Genomic DNA, 16,393 nt, shown 5'->3' with positions numbered 1-16,393 from the left:
AGACGAAAGCGCATAGTGTGGACATAGCTTTTCAACCTTATTGTCAAATAAATTGTTCAATAATATTGTTCAATGATATTGCACAATACAATTTATCATCTATGGGTCCACTTATAATAAAGCATTCATAATGGCAGTCAGGTTTAGGATCTCCTAAAATTCTTCATGCCTTTAAGAGGATACACCAGGGGCGAGAGAAATTGAAAATAGGTATTTGAAAATGTATTGCTGTCCCACCAGTCTCAAGTCTCCCACCGCAGAGCGCGATAGAGACAACACGACAAAAGTTCCAATAAAAGAACAGAAAATCTTCGATTCGTTGTCCGCTGATTCTTCTCCAAAACTTAACCGATTTAAGTACTTTTGTCATTAAGAATTAAAGCAAGGCTTGAGCTGTGTTCCTATGCTTTATTTTTTGTATATTTTAGCCAGTTTTGTTTTCTGGGTGTTTGAACATAGAGGAAAATCTTGCCATTTTTTTGGGGTTTTGGACGTTCTTATCTTTTTTAATAATAAAATTATGAAAAAAAAAAAGAAAACATAGGGTAATGCTAATAGTGGCCATAGATATTCAGGAAAAAAGTCATAACTCTACCGGCATTATCCAGGGAGGAAACAGGGGACAGCGTTTGTATGGAAAAACGGCGGTGTGGACTCCTCTTAAGAGGGCGACTAACCCCAAAAATCAAACATCGTCCTTCTCTCTTCACACTCACGCCCGTCTTTCATATGCCAGGTGAAAAAGAACGACGCGGATTCATCGCCAAATTAGTTTTTTCTCAATAACTCGATAAATATACAACATTTTAAAAATCCGCTAGGTCGATCTCTCAAAGATAGAATTTTATACAATGTGTTTATTTAACTTATTTCAATGCACGGTTAGGGCAATAAATGAAAAATTCGTGAAAATTAGATGCATCTTTGTGATTTTTTTCTATCGAGAAAATTTTGTGTTTTTGCTCAGATCGAATTCTCGGAAATATAATGTACTTAATATCTAATTTTAGAATATGAAACGAATGAAACGATTCGGGGCTTATTTTCAAGTATAAAAATGAATTATAAAATCGTCACTTTAGGGTTAGCCGCCCCCTTAATCAAAATAGACTCAGTCGAAAATAAAAGTCAGATAAATAGACATTAGGCATACTTTTTATTTTTAATATTAGTAGGTATCGATGTCGAAAAATATAATCTTTGCTACGTAAGTAATATAAAAAACTTTTACGCTAGTATTTTTCAACAACACAATATATCAAAGACGAAAACTCATGACCTTCTTAACATCACCTCTTCTTAGAGTTTGTCCCGGGCCGTTGGTGTAATTGAGAATATTATTTATGGGTCTCCACGACCCCATAAGCTGATGTGAGTTATATTCTAAGTAATGTATGTGGTCTCAATCTAAACGCGTATAACTCCATTTTAAATCCGAAGAAGTTTCTTCTTATCTTGAAGTTAACTTTGTGCTGTTTCTTACGACTGGGTTAAGCTTTAATAGGTGGCCAGCATATTATGCTTCCTACACTATTATACCGATAAAATTCGTTTAGTAGTTTAAGATAACAAAACACCTATCCTGACAAACTTTCATGTTTATTGTAGTAGCACAGACATCCAAATACACGTTAATAAAAACTAGTAATATTGCAGGATTTCAAATGAAGTATCTTAAAAATCCATCAAGAATATTCTGACACAAAAAATGAAATATTGAACTTCTTTTATGGTATAATTTAATAAAATATAATACGGCAACAAAACATTTGGGGATTTTATCATTTTAAACAAAAGAATTTTTAATATGTAAGGCTGGGCCTGGTTTTTGTTGAGAAGAATTTCTGAATAGATTTTGATGAATTTCTGCAGCGGTAGCAGAGTAACAGCTCTGGATATAGGCACTATAGGCCATGGCCTATGGGCGGCAACGTCCCATGGCGTGCAGGCGTCCTAGGATGGCGGCAGAGTTCGTTCATAGGTGCAGCAAAATTAAATAGTTATACCCTGTATACTCGTAGTAGTGCCAGTGTAAACAGAACGAGTAAACCGACTGAGAAGAGAAATACGTTTGACGTAGTATGTCACGTCGGCCGGCGCACGCTGTGCTAATGCGTTATGTACGCCACACGGTACGGTTTACCGGAGAGGCCACCTGTACAGATATGCCTGCGCAGGTATCAGTTGAAAGAATTGATTTTCGATTTTGCTCCGGTCGTCTGCGCAGGCCTAAAAAACTGCAAAGCCCTAGTCGACAAGTGGCAAGCGATTATCGTAAACGCCAAAAAATGTATGCGATTTGACATAAGTCATCGTTTCGCTAGCGAATACTAATGTCAAATCCCATACATTTTTTGGCGTTTACGATAATCGCTTGCCACTTGTCTAGGCCCTCTGGTCTATTCCCACACACGTTCCGTAAACCTCTGCGGTAAACCGTAGCGTGTATGAAACATGTTGAAATCGACACTCACGCCCAACTCGCGTATATTCGCCCGTTTATTTAAAGTCGAGGTAATCCTAGTTCTGTCTACTCTGGCAGTGCTGGCAGTAGAACAGTAAGGCGTATACTCACGCGGTCGGCACTTGAAGGCCACGTCGACGAACTTCCTGGTATGCGGGCAGGGGTCCACCGTGCCCGGCTTGGACTTGGTGCTGAAGGTGCAGTGCGGCTTCTTCCGACACGCCTCCACCACCGTCTGGAGTAACGAGTACTGGAACAACGACACTATTGTCATAATATTGATAAAACGCCGTTTCTTCTCGCCGGGTTAGTTCCCGAACCGGTGGTAGGCACCTTAGTTTCTTGGTTCTTTCTACGACGTTCAAAAAGAGTATTTATGATACCTACCGATCGACCGATCGGGCTAAAATTTGGCATGCAGGTAGATGATATGACGTAGGCATCCGCTAAGAAAGGATTTTAATCAATTCTACCTCCCAAGGGGGAGCGAAGCCGCGGGCAAAAGCTCGTTTTAAATAAAAAGATATTTTATTTTATTTTTATTTATTTTATTGAAATCATTGGTATTATCTAGCATCGTTTTAGGTTAATTGTAGGTTTCCGTAGCTAAATGGCAAAAAACGAAACCTTCATAGAATCGTCATGTCTGTCAGTCTGTCCACCCGTATGTCACAGCCACTTTTCTTCTGAACTAGCCTATTCAAAGAAACAAACTGTTCAGCTTGAGTAATAATCATAATTAATATTGTGATCATCAGCACCAACATCGAGTTTTAACAGCCCATCAAAGAAATTGATCCATTCCTTTGATTATTCATTAGTTTTAATTTTAGACATCCTCGACACCTAAATTCTAATACTATATCTGGGATACACCTTGAATGTATCACTTCAATTGAAATCTCTCATTTGTAGACATTTACCCTTAACGTATCTCATACGACCATTATATTGTACAAGATCAATGTAAAGCCACAGGCTCGTTTCATTTGGTTTGTAGAGTCTTCAAGGTATAAACCTCAAAGATCGATGTACAAATGATTTGGGTCTATCGAATCTTTTTATAGATTGCCCTGTAACATTTCTATGATAACCTATCTATTTTATGGTCAGCGCACAAAAAGTTAGATGCATAGTGCATTGGCGTCAAGAAATGTTTGTCTTCCGGTACCCTCCATTTTTCATTCCTTCAAAGATTTTACAAATCGTTATTTGGCTTTAATAAGGAAATCTGCATGCTGCTGTCAGCCAGAAGAACTGATCATCCGAAACAACATCCTAATATCGGTTTGCACTTTTTCAGCGCTGCGGTAGCCTTTTCTCTACTTCATCTAACATAATATTCAAAAGGTGTTCCAAAGACAGACTTACCTGCATAGCCGTCGGCCACTGCTCATCCGACACGACCTACAACACCTCGTGTAGTCTCTGGGCTTTCAGTTATGGGCTCCAGCAGTGGCCTTGCCATCTTTTACCACCTAGATGATGATACTACATAATATAGAATGTTGCAGATTCTTACCTGCATCGCCGTCGGCCACAAGCACTGCTCATCCGACACGTCCTGCACCTGGTTGTCTCTTGGCTTGCAGTTGTGGGCCTTGCATTGGCATCTCCATCACCTATTTGATAGTACTTAAACTACTTAATAATATAGAATGCTGCAGATGCTTACCTGCATAGCCGTCGGCCACAAACACTGCTCATCCGACACGACCTGCATCTGGTCGTCTCTGGGCTTGCAGCTGTGGGCTCCAGCAGTGGCTTTCCCATATTCCGCGACCTGGATGTTGACAGTGGTGCCGCGGGGACAGGAGAGGGACACCAGCTCATCATCACACGCCGCGCGCCGCATCGTCTTCAGGGTGCCCGTTAGCAGCGCTGCAACATTTTTTTAAATCATTAATTTGTATACTTGTTTTAACCTGACTGCGTTTATACAGGGTGTAACAAAACTAAGTAATAATACTTTCGGGTTTGTTGTTTGCACAGATTTTAGAAGTAAATTGTGTTATTTGTGTAAGAGTTCACTGTGAAAGTAGCAGCGCTGAAAGAGCAAAATTTTTTGTGATTTGTACGGGCAAGCTTCACGGCGTCAGGGATTTTCCCATACAAAAGTAAAAAAAGTTACTAGCAGTGATGACTGCTACTTTCGCAGTTAACTCAATACAGGGGACTCATACACACCCTGAAGTATTATCACTTAGTTTTGTTACGTCTTGTAGAAGGAAGGTAAAAACTAAAAACATACATATAACTACGTAGCTACTATCGGATTTTTTTTATAGTCTGCACTATCACTTGTATGTACCTACTATGTATGTTTGTTTGGTATGCTTTGCATCCGAACGGCTTGTTTGATTTTAGCTTAAGAGATATTGTTAGTGTTTAGGCACTGTGAGATTGATAAAGTATGTCCAATAAATATTTGGAAATGAATACAAAACTTTTACTCTAACAAAATATTATGTAAGCAAAGTAACATCTGTTACCGGCGGCGAACTATTATTTGTTTCGGAATAGCATTAACTGTTTCAAGCACCTTAGATACGAATGTTTTGTACTAAGCACTATGTGATCATAGTCTGGCTATAATTGTTTATAATATTTTCTATGATTTCCTATATTGCAATGCTAACTTGCGCGATATAGCTGGATAAGTGAGACTTGAGTTATCTATCTATACTTTATGAATAAAAATGAACTTTCAGTTTTGTTAGTCTTGCTTAAACTCGGGAAAGGCTACACCATTTTGGCTTATTTTTATCTTGAAAAATTCATGGAAGTCCAGGGCCTGTAGACAAGTGGCAAAGCGCTAACGCTAACGCTAACGCTAGCGCTACAAAATGTATGCGATTTGACATAAGTCATCGCTTCGCTAGCGAATACTAATGTCAAATCCATACATTTTGTAGGGCTAGCGTTAGCGTTAGCGTAAGCGTTTTGCCACTTGTCTACGGGGGCAGGGAAGATTAAAAGGTCCCCGGGTTCAACAGTCAGATACACGGTACAAGAATACCTAGTTTATATACCTTCCGCTAGGTATATTAACTTTATGGTTCACGTCGGCCAGTATAGAGAATCTATACATATATTATGAGTAATACGCGAGCGAAAAACTTCGGAACCCTTTTTACGAAAAATGCGGAAACGTAGGAGCATTAAATTTTGCACAGTTGTAGTTTATATGGAGAAGAAGTGTATCGAGCTAATATGTTTTAAAATTATTTTAATAAATAAAACATAACACACACTACAACGCTACCATGTTTTGACTGACAACCCTATACACACGAATTATACTCCTTTGCTTATAGTTGAAGTTTGCTTTCAAATTAAAAATGGATTGTTGTTTTTTTTTTTATTAAATCTGAATAGTCAATACTTCAAACGGGAAGCCAAAAGAAGAAGATAATTAAATTTAAGGTCGAATTTGGACCGTTGGGCGATCTCTAGTATAAATAAATAAGAGAAGATTAAAATCTATTTCACGTACTCACAATATTTACATCTATATTTATCTAATAAATAATAGAGAACGGACAAGTTTTATCTATGTTTATCAAGTCTTCCCATCTCAGCGACGCCTCTCATGAGAAAACAAAGAAATAGATTGTTCGAAGGTATCATAAAGGAAATGGACGAACAATGGGTGATAATGCGCTGTTTGTATGGCATTAGTGTAAACAACCTTAAGTAGGTGATCGATATAACGTTTAGTAACGTCGAAGAAGCATCTTTGATAAGGTGGTGAACTTTAGATATAACCTGGAATAATATTAAAAAGCTTCAAAATTTCCTATCTCAAAAATTACGAAACCGATTTTCATAAAACTTGCAGTATCCCTTAAGTTGAACAATACCTAGTATAACTAAAAATAATGACTTTAATCGGATTTGTAATTCTGAAGATATGTAAACACAAAAATACTTATACAAATATACGTGGGAGAGCCATGCTTCGGCACGAATGGGCCGGCTCGACCGGATAAATACCACGTTCTCACAGAAAACCGGCGTGAAACAGCGCTTGCGCTGTGTTTCGCCGAGTGAGTGAGTTTACCGGAGGCCCAATCCCCTAACCCCTACCCTATTCCCTTCCCTACCCTCAACTATTCCCTTCCCTTCCCTTCCCTACCCTCCTCTATTAACCTATTCCCTCTTAAAAGGCCGGCAACGCACTTGCAGCTCTTCTGATGCTGCGAGTGTCCATGGGAGACGGAAGTTGCTTTCCATCAGGTGACCTGTTTGCTCGTTTGCCCCCTTATTTCATAAAAAAAAAAAAAAACAAAGCTTAGACGTATAAATATAAGTCCGGTCGCCGTTACGTTGCGACACGTTGGGATTAAATAGTAATTGGGCATAGGACTCATACGGCAACTACGACTCGAAACTCTGACGGATCTTGGTCAGAGAACACCATTCTTATCGGAAGGATAGAAATTGCTCCTATAGGTCAGATTACGGGTGTAACGAGTATAAACATTGAGTAGTCCGCCCTTTGCCTTGGTACAGTGCACATAGTTTAATTTTTTTCATATAACGAATCGAAGTGAAGAGTTAAAAGTGATTTTATTTAAAGTCATCAAAACTAAAATATAGATATTTATAAATATCAACAAAATTATACAGTTCACAATATTGTCTGTATATTGTATACACTTTTTGTTCAGACGCACGTAATATTAGATATGGTCTATATCAGCGTCTGAATAAAGCGCATTTGTTCAGACGCTGACATAGACATAGACATATACGAAAACTGGTATATGTCTATGTCTTTTCTCAGTTCTGGAAAAAGTTCTGAAAATATTACATGCGTGATGCGTCAAATTCATAACAGTCATTTTTGAAGTCGGTTGAAACCGTGTGTCAATCATAAAGTTGATATACCTAGCGGAAGCTAGATATATTAACTTTATGGTGTCAATCTGGGATCGCTATAAAATTCTGAACATTTTCCATTCGTCGCATTGTTTAAAACACATTCATAATAAATTACCATTTACCGCTAATGCTTTTCAATGCACCAAATGTTTAAAGCGTTGTTAAATTTCAGCCTTATTATTTAACTAGCTTTTGCCCGTGGCTTCGAACGCATTTAAAAGTATTATTATATGTTATATTTTAACCCCTGAGGGGTGGAATTTATCAAAAACCCTTTCTTAGGGGATTCTTACGTCATAGTAGCTTTATGCATGCAAAATCTCAGCCCGATGGGACTAAGAAAATTGACAAAGTTTCATACAAACTTTCATACCATATTTTAATACCTCGATCGTGGGAATCGCAGACACAATAGATTTTCAGTTGTTATGCGACAGCCGGGTGCCGTTTGGGGAATTGATCAAAATCCTTTCTCAGCGGATGCCTACGTCATAACTTCTACATGCATGCCAAATTTCAGCCCGATCCGTCGAGTAGTTTGGGCGTTGATAGATCACTATGTCAGTCAGTCAGTCGGTCAATCACCTTTGAGTATATTTAGATATGCTCACAATAAAGCTTAGCTTAAAATAATTTACTAATACCAGATTTTTCAAGTTATTTGATAGGATTTTTTGTTCCTATTATAGATTTGACGATAGCCAATCAAAAGTGTGTAAGTACTGAGTAGTGACTAGTGCAGGGGTTCCCAAACTGTGCGCCGCGGCGCCCTGATGCGCCGTGGAAAGGCAAGAGGGGCGCCGTAAGTCGATCCTTCATCATTATCCAAAACCACAAAATATATTATAAAATTATAATAATAATTATGTAAACTATATAAATCAGGTAGATAATTAAATATTAGCACAGAATAGATAATACTAAGTACAAGTAATATTAGTTTAATTTGTTTATTACTATCTACCTTCTAAATAAAACGACCTTTGGTAGCGTGAGCACGGAAGTGAACTTTTATTTCAGTAAGGAATAGACAATAGACAACATGTCATCACAGATAACATTACTTACATATTCACAGATAATATAACATTTTAGATATCATGGGCTATTACTTTTCTACATACCTGCTTAACCTAACTAGAATTATTAAAGGTGTTTATTTATGTACCTTTTTGTAATACTCTAGGTAGAGTAGGGCGCCGGGACAAAATATTGTGACGTGTAACTGCGCCGCAGACTGAAAAAGATTGGGAACCCCTGGACTAGTGAAAACAATATTACGATGATTGCGTGCTTTAAGTAAATAATGAGATTGTATTTTATATAATAGTATTGTACTTATATTAATAATTAATCCGGATTAAGACGTCACTCTGATTTAACCTCTGGTTCTATTGATTTAACCCTTAAAAAGCGCCAGTAGCTAAAATCATATAAATAAACTGCTATTTAAAACATTAAAATTTCGAGCACTTTGCCTGTAAATATCATATCGATGTATTTTTAAACGTTTTCCCAAGCTTATCGAGTATAGGAGATTAAGGGCAAACAAACAAAATGAAAAAACCAGATACAATTTTATGCCGATTGTCAATTTTTATGTTCCTTCATAACATGAATGTATAATTTTGCAAATGGACATTCAAAGTAAATGCGGATTTACATGCAAAAACACTGTGCCATTATATTTTATTAGACTTTTCAATTTAGTTTTAACAGCTCAATTCTGTTAGTGATGTAGAATTAATATTTTATTATTATTGGCTCGTTGAAATGTTACTAAATATTATTGTTATGCGTTATGTTGTATGTGTATTGAAATCTCCTAGTTTTTATTATTCGTAAAAATCTTCATTAACTAGTACTTGATTAATCATGTAATCAACCAAGTTTACCGGGATCCTAGACTATAATGCAAGTGAAAGCTTAAAAAAACACCAAATAATTTTTATGCTGACACAAAATATACAGAACGGAATCTTTGAGCATAATGATTTTACCCATCTCCAGTAGTCTAATTAATTCGAAAGTTTGCATTAATAGCCAATAACAATGCAATAATATTTTGTTAAAGTTTGTTAAAAAACCTGTTTTTTTTTAGTTTTTTTTAACTAGTTATTATTAATTATTTCTTGTCAAAACTCTATTTATGGGCAGTAACTGCAGTTTCATGGCTAGTCCAGGATCCCGAGGAACTAAAGGTAACTTTAGCTGAACTATAGTCTAGGAACCAGTTTTTCTTTTATTTTCATCAAACCTCGCGACACATTTCTCACCTCCAAGAAACGCTTATATATAATAATACGTTCATTAGTGTTAGTCGGGAGCCCTCGAGCAAGTAGGTCACGTGACTCGTTAGCGCTCTGTAAAATCAATTACTATTATACACCACACCTATTAACGTATTACCTTATAAATTTAATTAAATTATGAACATAACTAGATGTTGCCCGCAAATTCGTTTATCGCGTGGTGAGCATTTTGCCGCAATAAAAATTATTCCCTAGTCTAGTAGCTGTCTAATAGGACATAATGTGCTGGACTCTAAATACATACCTGAGCCTATGAAATGTAATAATAACTCCCACACCGGTTTCGGCGACAGTGGCCGGTTTCATTGAAACCAGGCCAGTTACGCAGGAGTAATTTTATAGTGCCCAAGTGTGTGCGCAGTACACAAGAGCACTCTCTATTCCTTTACTCATAACCCAGTGGAACGGAAGACCGACACGACCGGCGAGAGATCAGGCGCAGGACCGACTTTTTACATGCCCATCCGACGCGTGGATCATCTTACTTGTCAGACAATCAGGTGATCAGCCTACATTGTCCTAACCAAACTTGGAAATAACATATTTCCAACGCGGGAATCGAACCCACGACCTCCGAGTCAAGAGCCACGCTCTTAACCACTGGACCACGGAGGCGTATGAAATTTATGGAATTGACATTACAGGAGTCGAACGTCAACGTCGATATTAATGATCGCTTATGTTAATTCCATACATTTTGATCGGCGATTGCTATAAAGAAGCGATTAAGAAAAGGCCTTGGCTAAAGGGCATGTACCCTTTCACGCCTAAGACAGTGAACAGATTTTTTAAATCTATTTTACTCCAAACAGACTTAGATTTTGATATGGAGATACTTTGAGTCTCGGGAACGAACTTATGTTAGTTTAAGCGTCAGTTTGCGAAAGAACAAATTTCCGAGCGAAGGAAGTTGTAAGTAACATCTAAGTAGCAAATAATTTTAAGATACTAGAACCAAATTCCAAAGACACATTAAGATGCAAGTCCGATTTCGGTTCCAAGAACATATATTTGAGTACTAAGCATAAAGTTAATATACCTAGCGGAATAGAGAAACAAAAGCCTGAGCAAGCGAGATGTCACTATCAGCACTGAACATAATATTATATTAGTAGTACCACTATCAGTGACACTGCGTGGTAAAAAGAGACGTGTGATACATGACAGCAGAACCAATTTAATCTCTTAGAAAGATGCTTGTGTAAGTGTATACGTAAACAAATTTTCACACACAGACGTAAATCAATTTCGGTTTCATTTGACAGCTCGAGATTGCTGCTCTATTCCGCTAGGTATATTAACTTTATGGTACGAAGAGGCTAGTGGAAATATTGTTCAAATTCAGAATATCCACAACTGAAACCACAGCGGGCTCTCAACCTAAACAGGTGATTGTGACGTCACACCCTGGTTTACTAACACAGTAACACAGTTACGTATTTAAACTAAATGTTCATAAGATTAATTAAATATTATTATTTCTTTTTTTTTTTTTAATATAAGGAGCAACACAGGAATAAAAGTAAAATCATATTATGGTTATAATCCATTTCCATACTAATATTATAAATACGAAAGTGTTACTGTCTCTCTGTTACCTCTTCAAGCCCTAACCGCCGAACGGATTTTGATAAAATTTGGTATAGGGATACTTTGAGTCCTGGGAAAGGACATAGGATACTTTTCATCCCAGAAAAATTCCCGCGCTATAAACGAACTAAATTTGTTCGCGGATTGCTAAATCAAGTTATTACGGTATCCCAGACTCCAGAAGAACACTGCACTTTTTCAGGATAAAAAGTCTATCCGCCGCTGATTATGTACTTTTACTGTTATGTGTTAAGTGACGCCGCGCCAAAGTAAAAAATCGTGTTGGATACGTTTTAGATTGCTTGTTTTGAAAACAAGCAATGGAACAGCAAAAAATGGAAAGGGCGTAGCCACAAAATGGTTTTTGTCGCGTAATTTAAAAACCATAAATACATTAATTCATATAAACTATGGGCGTAGCTATGGGCCAATTAAAGTGTATGCTTGAACCAATTTATGTACAAATTTTGGAAGCTTTAATTCACTCTCGTCTGTTGGCAAAATAGGAATCCTTTTTTTACAGAGGTCCTTTTGATTGATTATTCTGTGTTATAAAAGTTGACCAATCGTGTTATGCTACGGGTAAGTCAAAGACAAAGATATGATGAATACTGACAATGAACTATAATTTCTTAGCTTTAGTCATTGCTGAGAAAAATCGATATCGCTACAGCCAAATTATCAAGGCGTCGCCTTAATCCTGAGCCTAAAGCTATTTATTTATTTAAAGATACACCAACAACATATTGTGACAGCATTAATAACTTAAAAACTAATACATTTTTGTTTTAAACTAACACAATAGTTAATTACAGGCGTATGCAACTGTTTTAGAGGTATTTGCTCCTTACAAGCTAAATCACTAGGTACTGTGCCATGCCGATCAAAATCCGTTCAGCAGTTTTTGATTAAATAAGTAATACTTAATAGTGACAGACTCTCCACTTTAGCATACACAATATTTAATTTACTCTCACATTGCCTATCTAGAGATATTATAAGCGAACTTAATTAGAACAAAACAACTTATATAAAACGACCCCTCCATCGGCTCGCTTGATTGGGTATTAACAGCTCAGAGCCTAAACCTCATGACCCCCCATGCCCCACGACCCCCTAGACCCCTGGCACGAGGGGTCACGGTTCAGTGAGCGCCAGTCGACCTCCACCTTTATTTTGTAAATAATGTTGGAAGCGCCATCGATATAATGCCATTAAGCGTTAGGGCTTGATGTGTGTTTTCGTTGCCCTTTTTGCTGGTTTCCTTTTTTTCTGGTGAAGATATTTCTAGAAAGGCGTAAAAAATAACTACCACCTTAATCCATACTTCCATATCCATATTAATATTATAAATGCGAAAGTGTGTCTGTCTGTCCGTCTGTCTGTCTGTCTGTCTGTCTGTCTGTCTGTCTGTCTGTCTGTTACCTCTTCACGCCCAAACCGCTTAACTAATTTAGCTGAAAGGCATGTAGATTGTAGATACTTTGAGTCCCGGGAAAGGACATAGGATACTTTTTATCCCGGAAAATGTACGGTTCCCGCGCGATAAACGAGTTTTGGCGCAACGGAGTTGCGGGCGTCATCTAGTATTATTTTATGCAATGTTTTCACGCTAGAGCATAAAGTTAATATACCTAGCGGAATAAAGAAACAAAGGCCTGAGCAAGAGAGATGTCACTATCAGTAACACTGCGGGGTAAAAAGGGACATGTGATACATGACAGCAGCACTCTTTTTTGACGTCCAGTCAGCACGTGCCGCACGTTGACAATTTAATCTCATAGAATTCATGTTCAATCATGCTTGTATAAGTGTATACGTACACATATTCTACACACAGATGAAACCAATTTCGGTTTCGTTTGACAGCTCGAGATTGTTGCTCTATTCCGCTAGGTATATTAACTCTATGCGCTAGAGACAGCACCAGCATAGACAATGCAAAATGACAACTCTATCAATATTTTGATATGACGTGTGCATGTCAGATTTTAGTCGCATTATTTACTGTATGTGCTAGTAGCGCACTCTACTCCGACCTTTGCGTAATATTCCCTATTGCTAACATAATTTCAAAAATTATGTTTGTATTTTCTCATTTCATTTAGTAATTCGTATTGCCCGTTCTGGTTTTTCCTCGGCGGTCTCGGGTAGATTTTTGTCCACATTCCGAGAAAAGCTTGGTTTTCGTTTGGAAATAAAATGTTTCCTTAATTTCTGCTGGGAGATTTCTATGCATATTATAGCAGATTATTTGAACAGTTTCATAAAATCCCTTAATTTAATTCAAAAATTAAAGAACATAGCGGGTGTACATTATTTACATAGAGAGGGGATATTACTTTCTCCCCTACGCAGCGCCGGTTTACTCTCCCTCCGTCTTACGAATTTCTGATCAGCTCACGTGTCATGACAGGATGATTTACAATATTTACTCAAAAAGTGCACTAAGACGGTAATTTCTTGTTTGGCATTAAAATAAACTTTAGTGACTCATCTCGTTGTTTGGACTATCATATTAATAGTCGATCAATGCTGATCTATATAATATACAATAGATCCTAATTAGTTAACAGTAAACAATTAATTACAATACAATACAGATAATATACTATAATTATGCGAATGTTAAGCCTTGCAACGTGTACTGTACTATCAGAGAAGTTGATTCTTAGGCAGATGAGGGACCTCATAAGTCATATGTCATATTTTGATCGGCGTAATATGTCAATTCAATGTTAATTTTGATCTGTCAGCTGGGTTTGATTTAACGCCACCAAATTATGTCCGCCTAACATGATTTCAAAAATTATGTTTATGCCTAGGAATCAATTTCTCTGTTAGTACATTCCAAGAAATAGCATTATACGCACAGTCGAAGCCAGGCTCAACAACTTTTCGACCTTATTACCTGGTAATAACGTTAAAAAGTGCTAAACCTGTACATAAGTCGGTCCTACGGGAATATCTAAATTGTTCCCATAATTGCTTATACGTTATACGAGCAAAGATTCTACGAATTTGTGGTACTTTTGTAGAACGAGGTCCATAGGGACACTGAGTAATACATGTGTACCACGATCGATGAAGCTGCCTTTGTTTGATCGAAATTACTATCAATTAACATAAAAGAAATACGAATTTTATGAATGAGTATATTTGTAACTTTTTCTTGAGAAAACTACAAAAATAAAATTAAAAAAGCAGTCTCAGGATTCTATTGCAGGGCCACGGCATCATACTTATATCATTTTAACCTTTTTTTTCTTTTTTTAGTAGCATTTAGTTGCTTTAGGGGTCGAATTACTAATATTTCCTTTAACCATTATTTTATAAAGTGTGTGATTGTAGTAGTGCAAGTTATTTAATGATAGTAACTCAATAAGTGTAACAGATATTTGTTGAAAAGCCTAAAAAAACTATTGAGTCAAAATAAGTGAATCGTGTTTTCCGTTAGGCAAATATCAGATAAATATACAATGATTAAATAAATCTCAATTTCATTTAAGTCAATGATCTTCCAGGATCGTAATACTTATTAGAAAACACAGCAAAATTTGGCAGCCCACTCTTAAAAAACTAAAAAAAGTCCTGTAGAACTTTTTTAAAAGTGTAAAACAGAGGATGGTAGTAAGCTACCAACCTCTGTTTTACACTTTTAAAACCTGGTGTACCTAAAATCAGTTCTATGTCCTATAATAAATCTGTTTTATTCTACTGACTACAATAGTTTTATTAACCTGTTGCGGTTATAGTTTTTGTATTTCTTGATTAACATGAACTGAAACATAAAAATACTTGCAAATCCAAGAAAAATTGTCTTATTTCAAGATATCCGCAAACTATCGTATTTTGGGATCATAATATAACGAGCATTTGTCAACAAGCCCCACATAACATCGGCTTATATCAGATATCTTACAAATTACCTATCACAAGTATTCTTTAAGCATCCATTAGGTGGATAATACGAAATTTATTAGATGTTTTCCTCCCTTGACACTCGCACTCAGATTACATCAATGGATATCATACCTGAATAAATACATTATTTATAACATACAGGAAAAATAACTGTATAGTGAGTAATTAATTTATTTATAGTTTATTTGTAAACGAGCTTTTGCCCGCGGCTTCGCTCGCGTTAAGAAGTATTATTATATACAAACTTTCATCCCCTATTTCAGCCCGATCCGTATATATATATATATATATATATATATATATATATATATATATATATATATATATATATATATATATATATATATATATAGATTATTATACTCAGTGTGAGGTTTAAACGTAGATTCGTATTGCTTCTGTTGTTGTTTGTTACTGACGCGGATGACACGGAGTGCAGCCAATATTTTCTTTGTAAGACACCCCCAAATTTTAACCTTCTTAACACTTAAATATTTGAGTAACTTTCTTTTAAAGAAAAAGTTTTTATTTTATTAATAAAACAAGATAAATAAGTGCTGGAAGCATGGAAAAACGTATTCTCGTTAAAAAATTTTGGCACCAGTTTCATCTTACTTTACCAATTTCCGCACCGAAAATATAATTTAAACATAATTTTGCTTAGAAAATTAATGTCACAAATATTTTTAGCGTTTTTAACGTTTTGATGTAATTTATGTTTGGCAGTTTTTACATGTTTTAATGAGATTTCGTACGAAAACATACAGCAGTATTCGTCGACTTTACGTTGCATGTTTGAGTTAGGTACTGAAAGCGGTATAGTTGTAATACTTTTAACCGACTACGGCGATCCTTAAACAATTTAAAAAGTTCAAATGACAGTTTAAAAAATTATGACGGTGTTTGCTCTAATTTTAGTTATGACTGCCATACACGCTAAGGTCTACCGGAGATGTACCTGTTGGTATACCTGCGTACGTAGACCGGAATGTGTGTGGGAATAGACCAGTGGCAAAACCCCCCTAGACAAGTGGCAAAACGCTAACGCACTACAAAATGTATGCGATTTGACATAAGTCATCGCTTCGCTAGCGAATACTAATGTCAAATCCATACATTTTGTAGCGTTAGCGTCAGCGCTAGCGTTAGCGTTATGCCACTTGTCTAGGGGGGCTGTGCAGTTTTTGAGCCTGCGCAGGCGACCGGCGCAAAATCG

The 16,393-nt window shown here is 36.7% G+C and overlaps 1 protein-coding gene across 1 annotated transcript in view; it reads right to left on the bottom strand.

Annotated features, from left to right (window-relative positions):
• Nucleotides 1-16,393, bottom strand: part of LOC121732726 (protein eva-1 homolog C-like) — a 54,120-nt gene that overhangs the window by 23,709 nt on the left and 14,018 nt on the right. Inside the window, exons 2-3 of the mRNA XM_042122680.1 lie at nt 4,140-4,345; nt 2,576-2,714 (exon numbers count right to left, since the gene is read on the bottom strand). Coding sequence (XP_041978614.1) covers nt 2,576-2,714; nt 4,140-4,345 — 345 coding nt within the window. The remainder of the gene's footprint in view (nt 1-2,575; nt 2,715-4,139; nt 4,346-16,393) is intronic.

This window comes from Aricia agestis, chromosome 12 (assembly GCF_905147365.1).
Source record: "Aricia agestis chromosome 12, ilAriAges1.1, whole genome shotgun sequence".
Taxonomy (NCBI): Eukaryota; Metazoa; Arthropoda; class Insecta; order Lepidoptera; family Lycaenidae; genus Aricia; species Aricia agestis.
This window is presented reverse-complemented; position numbering and strand designations above follow the sequence as displayed.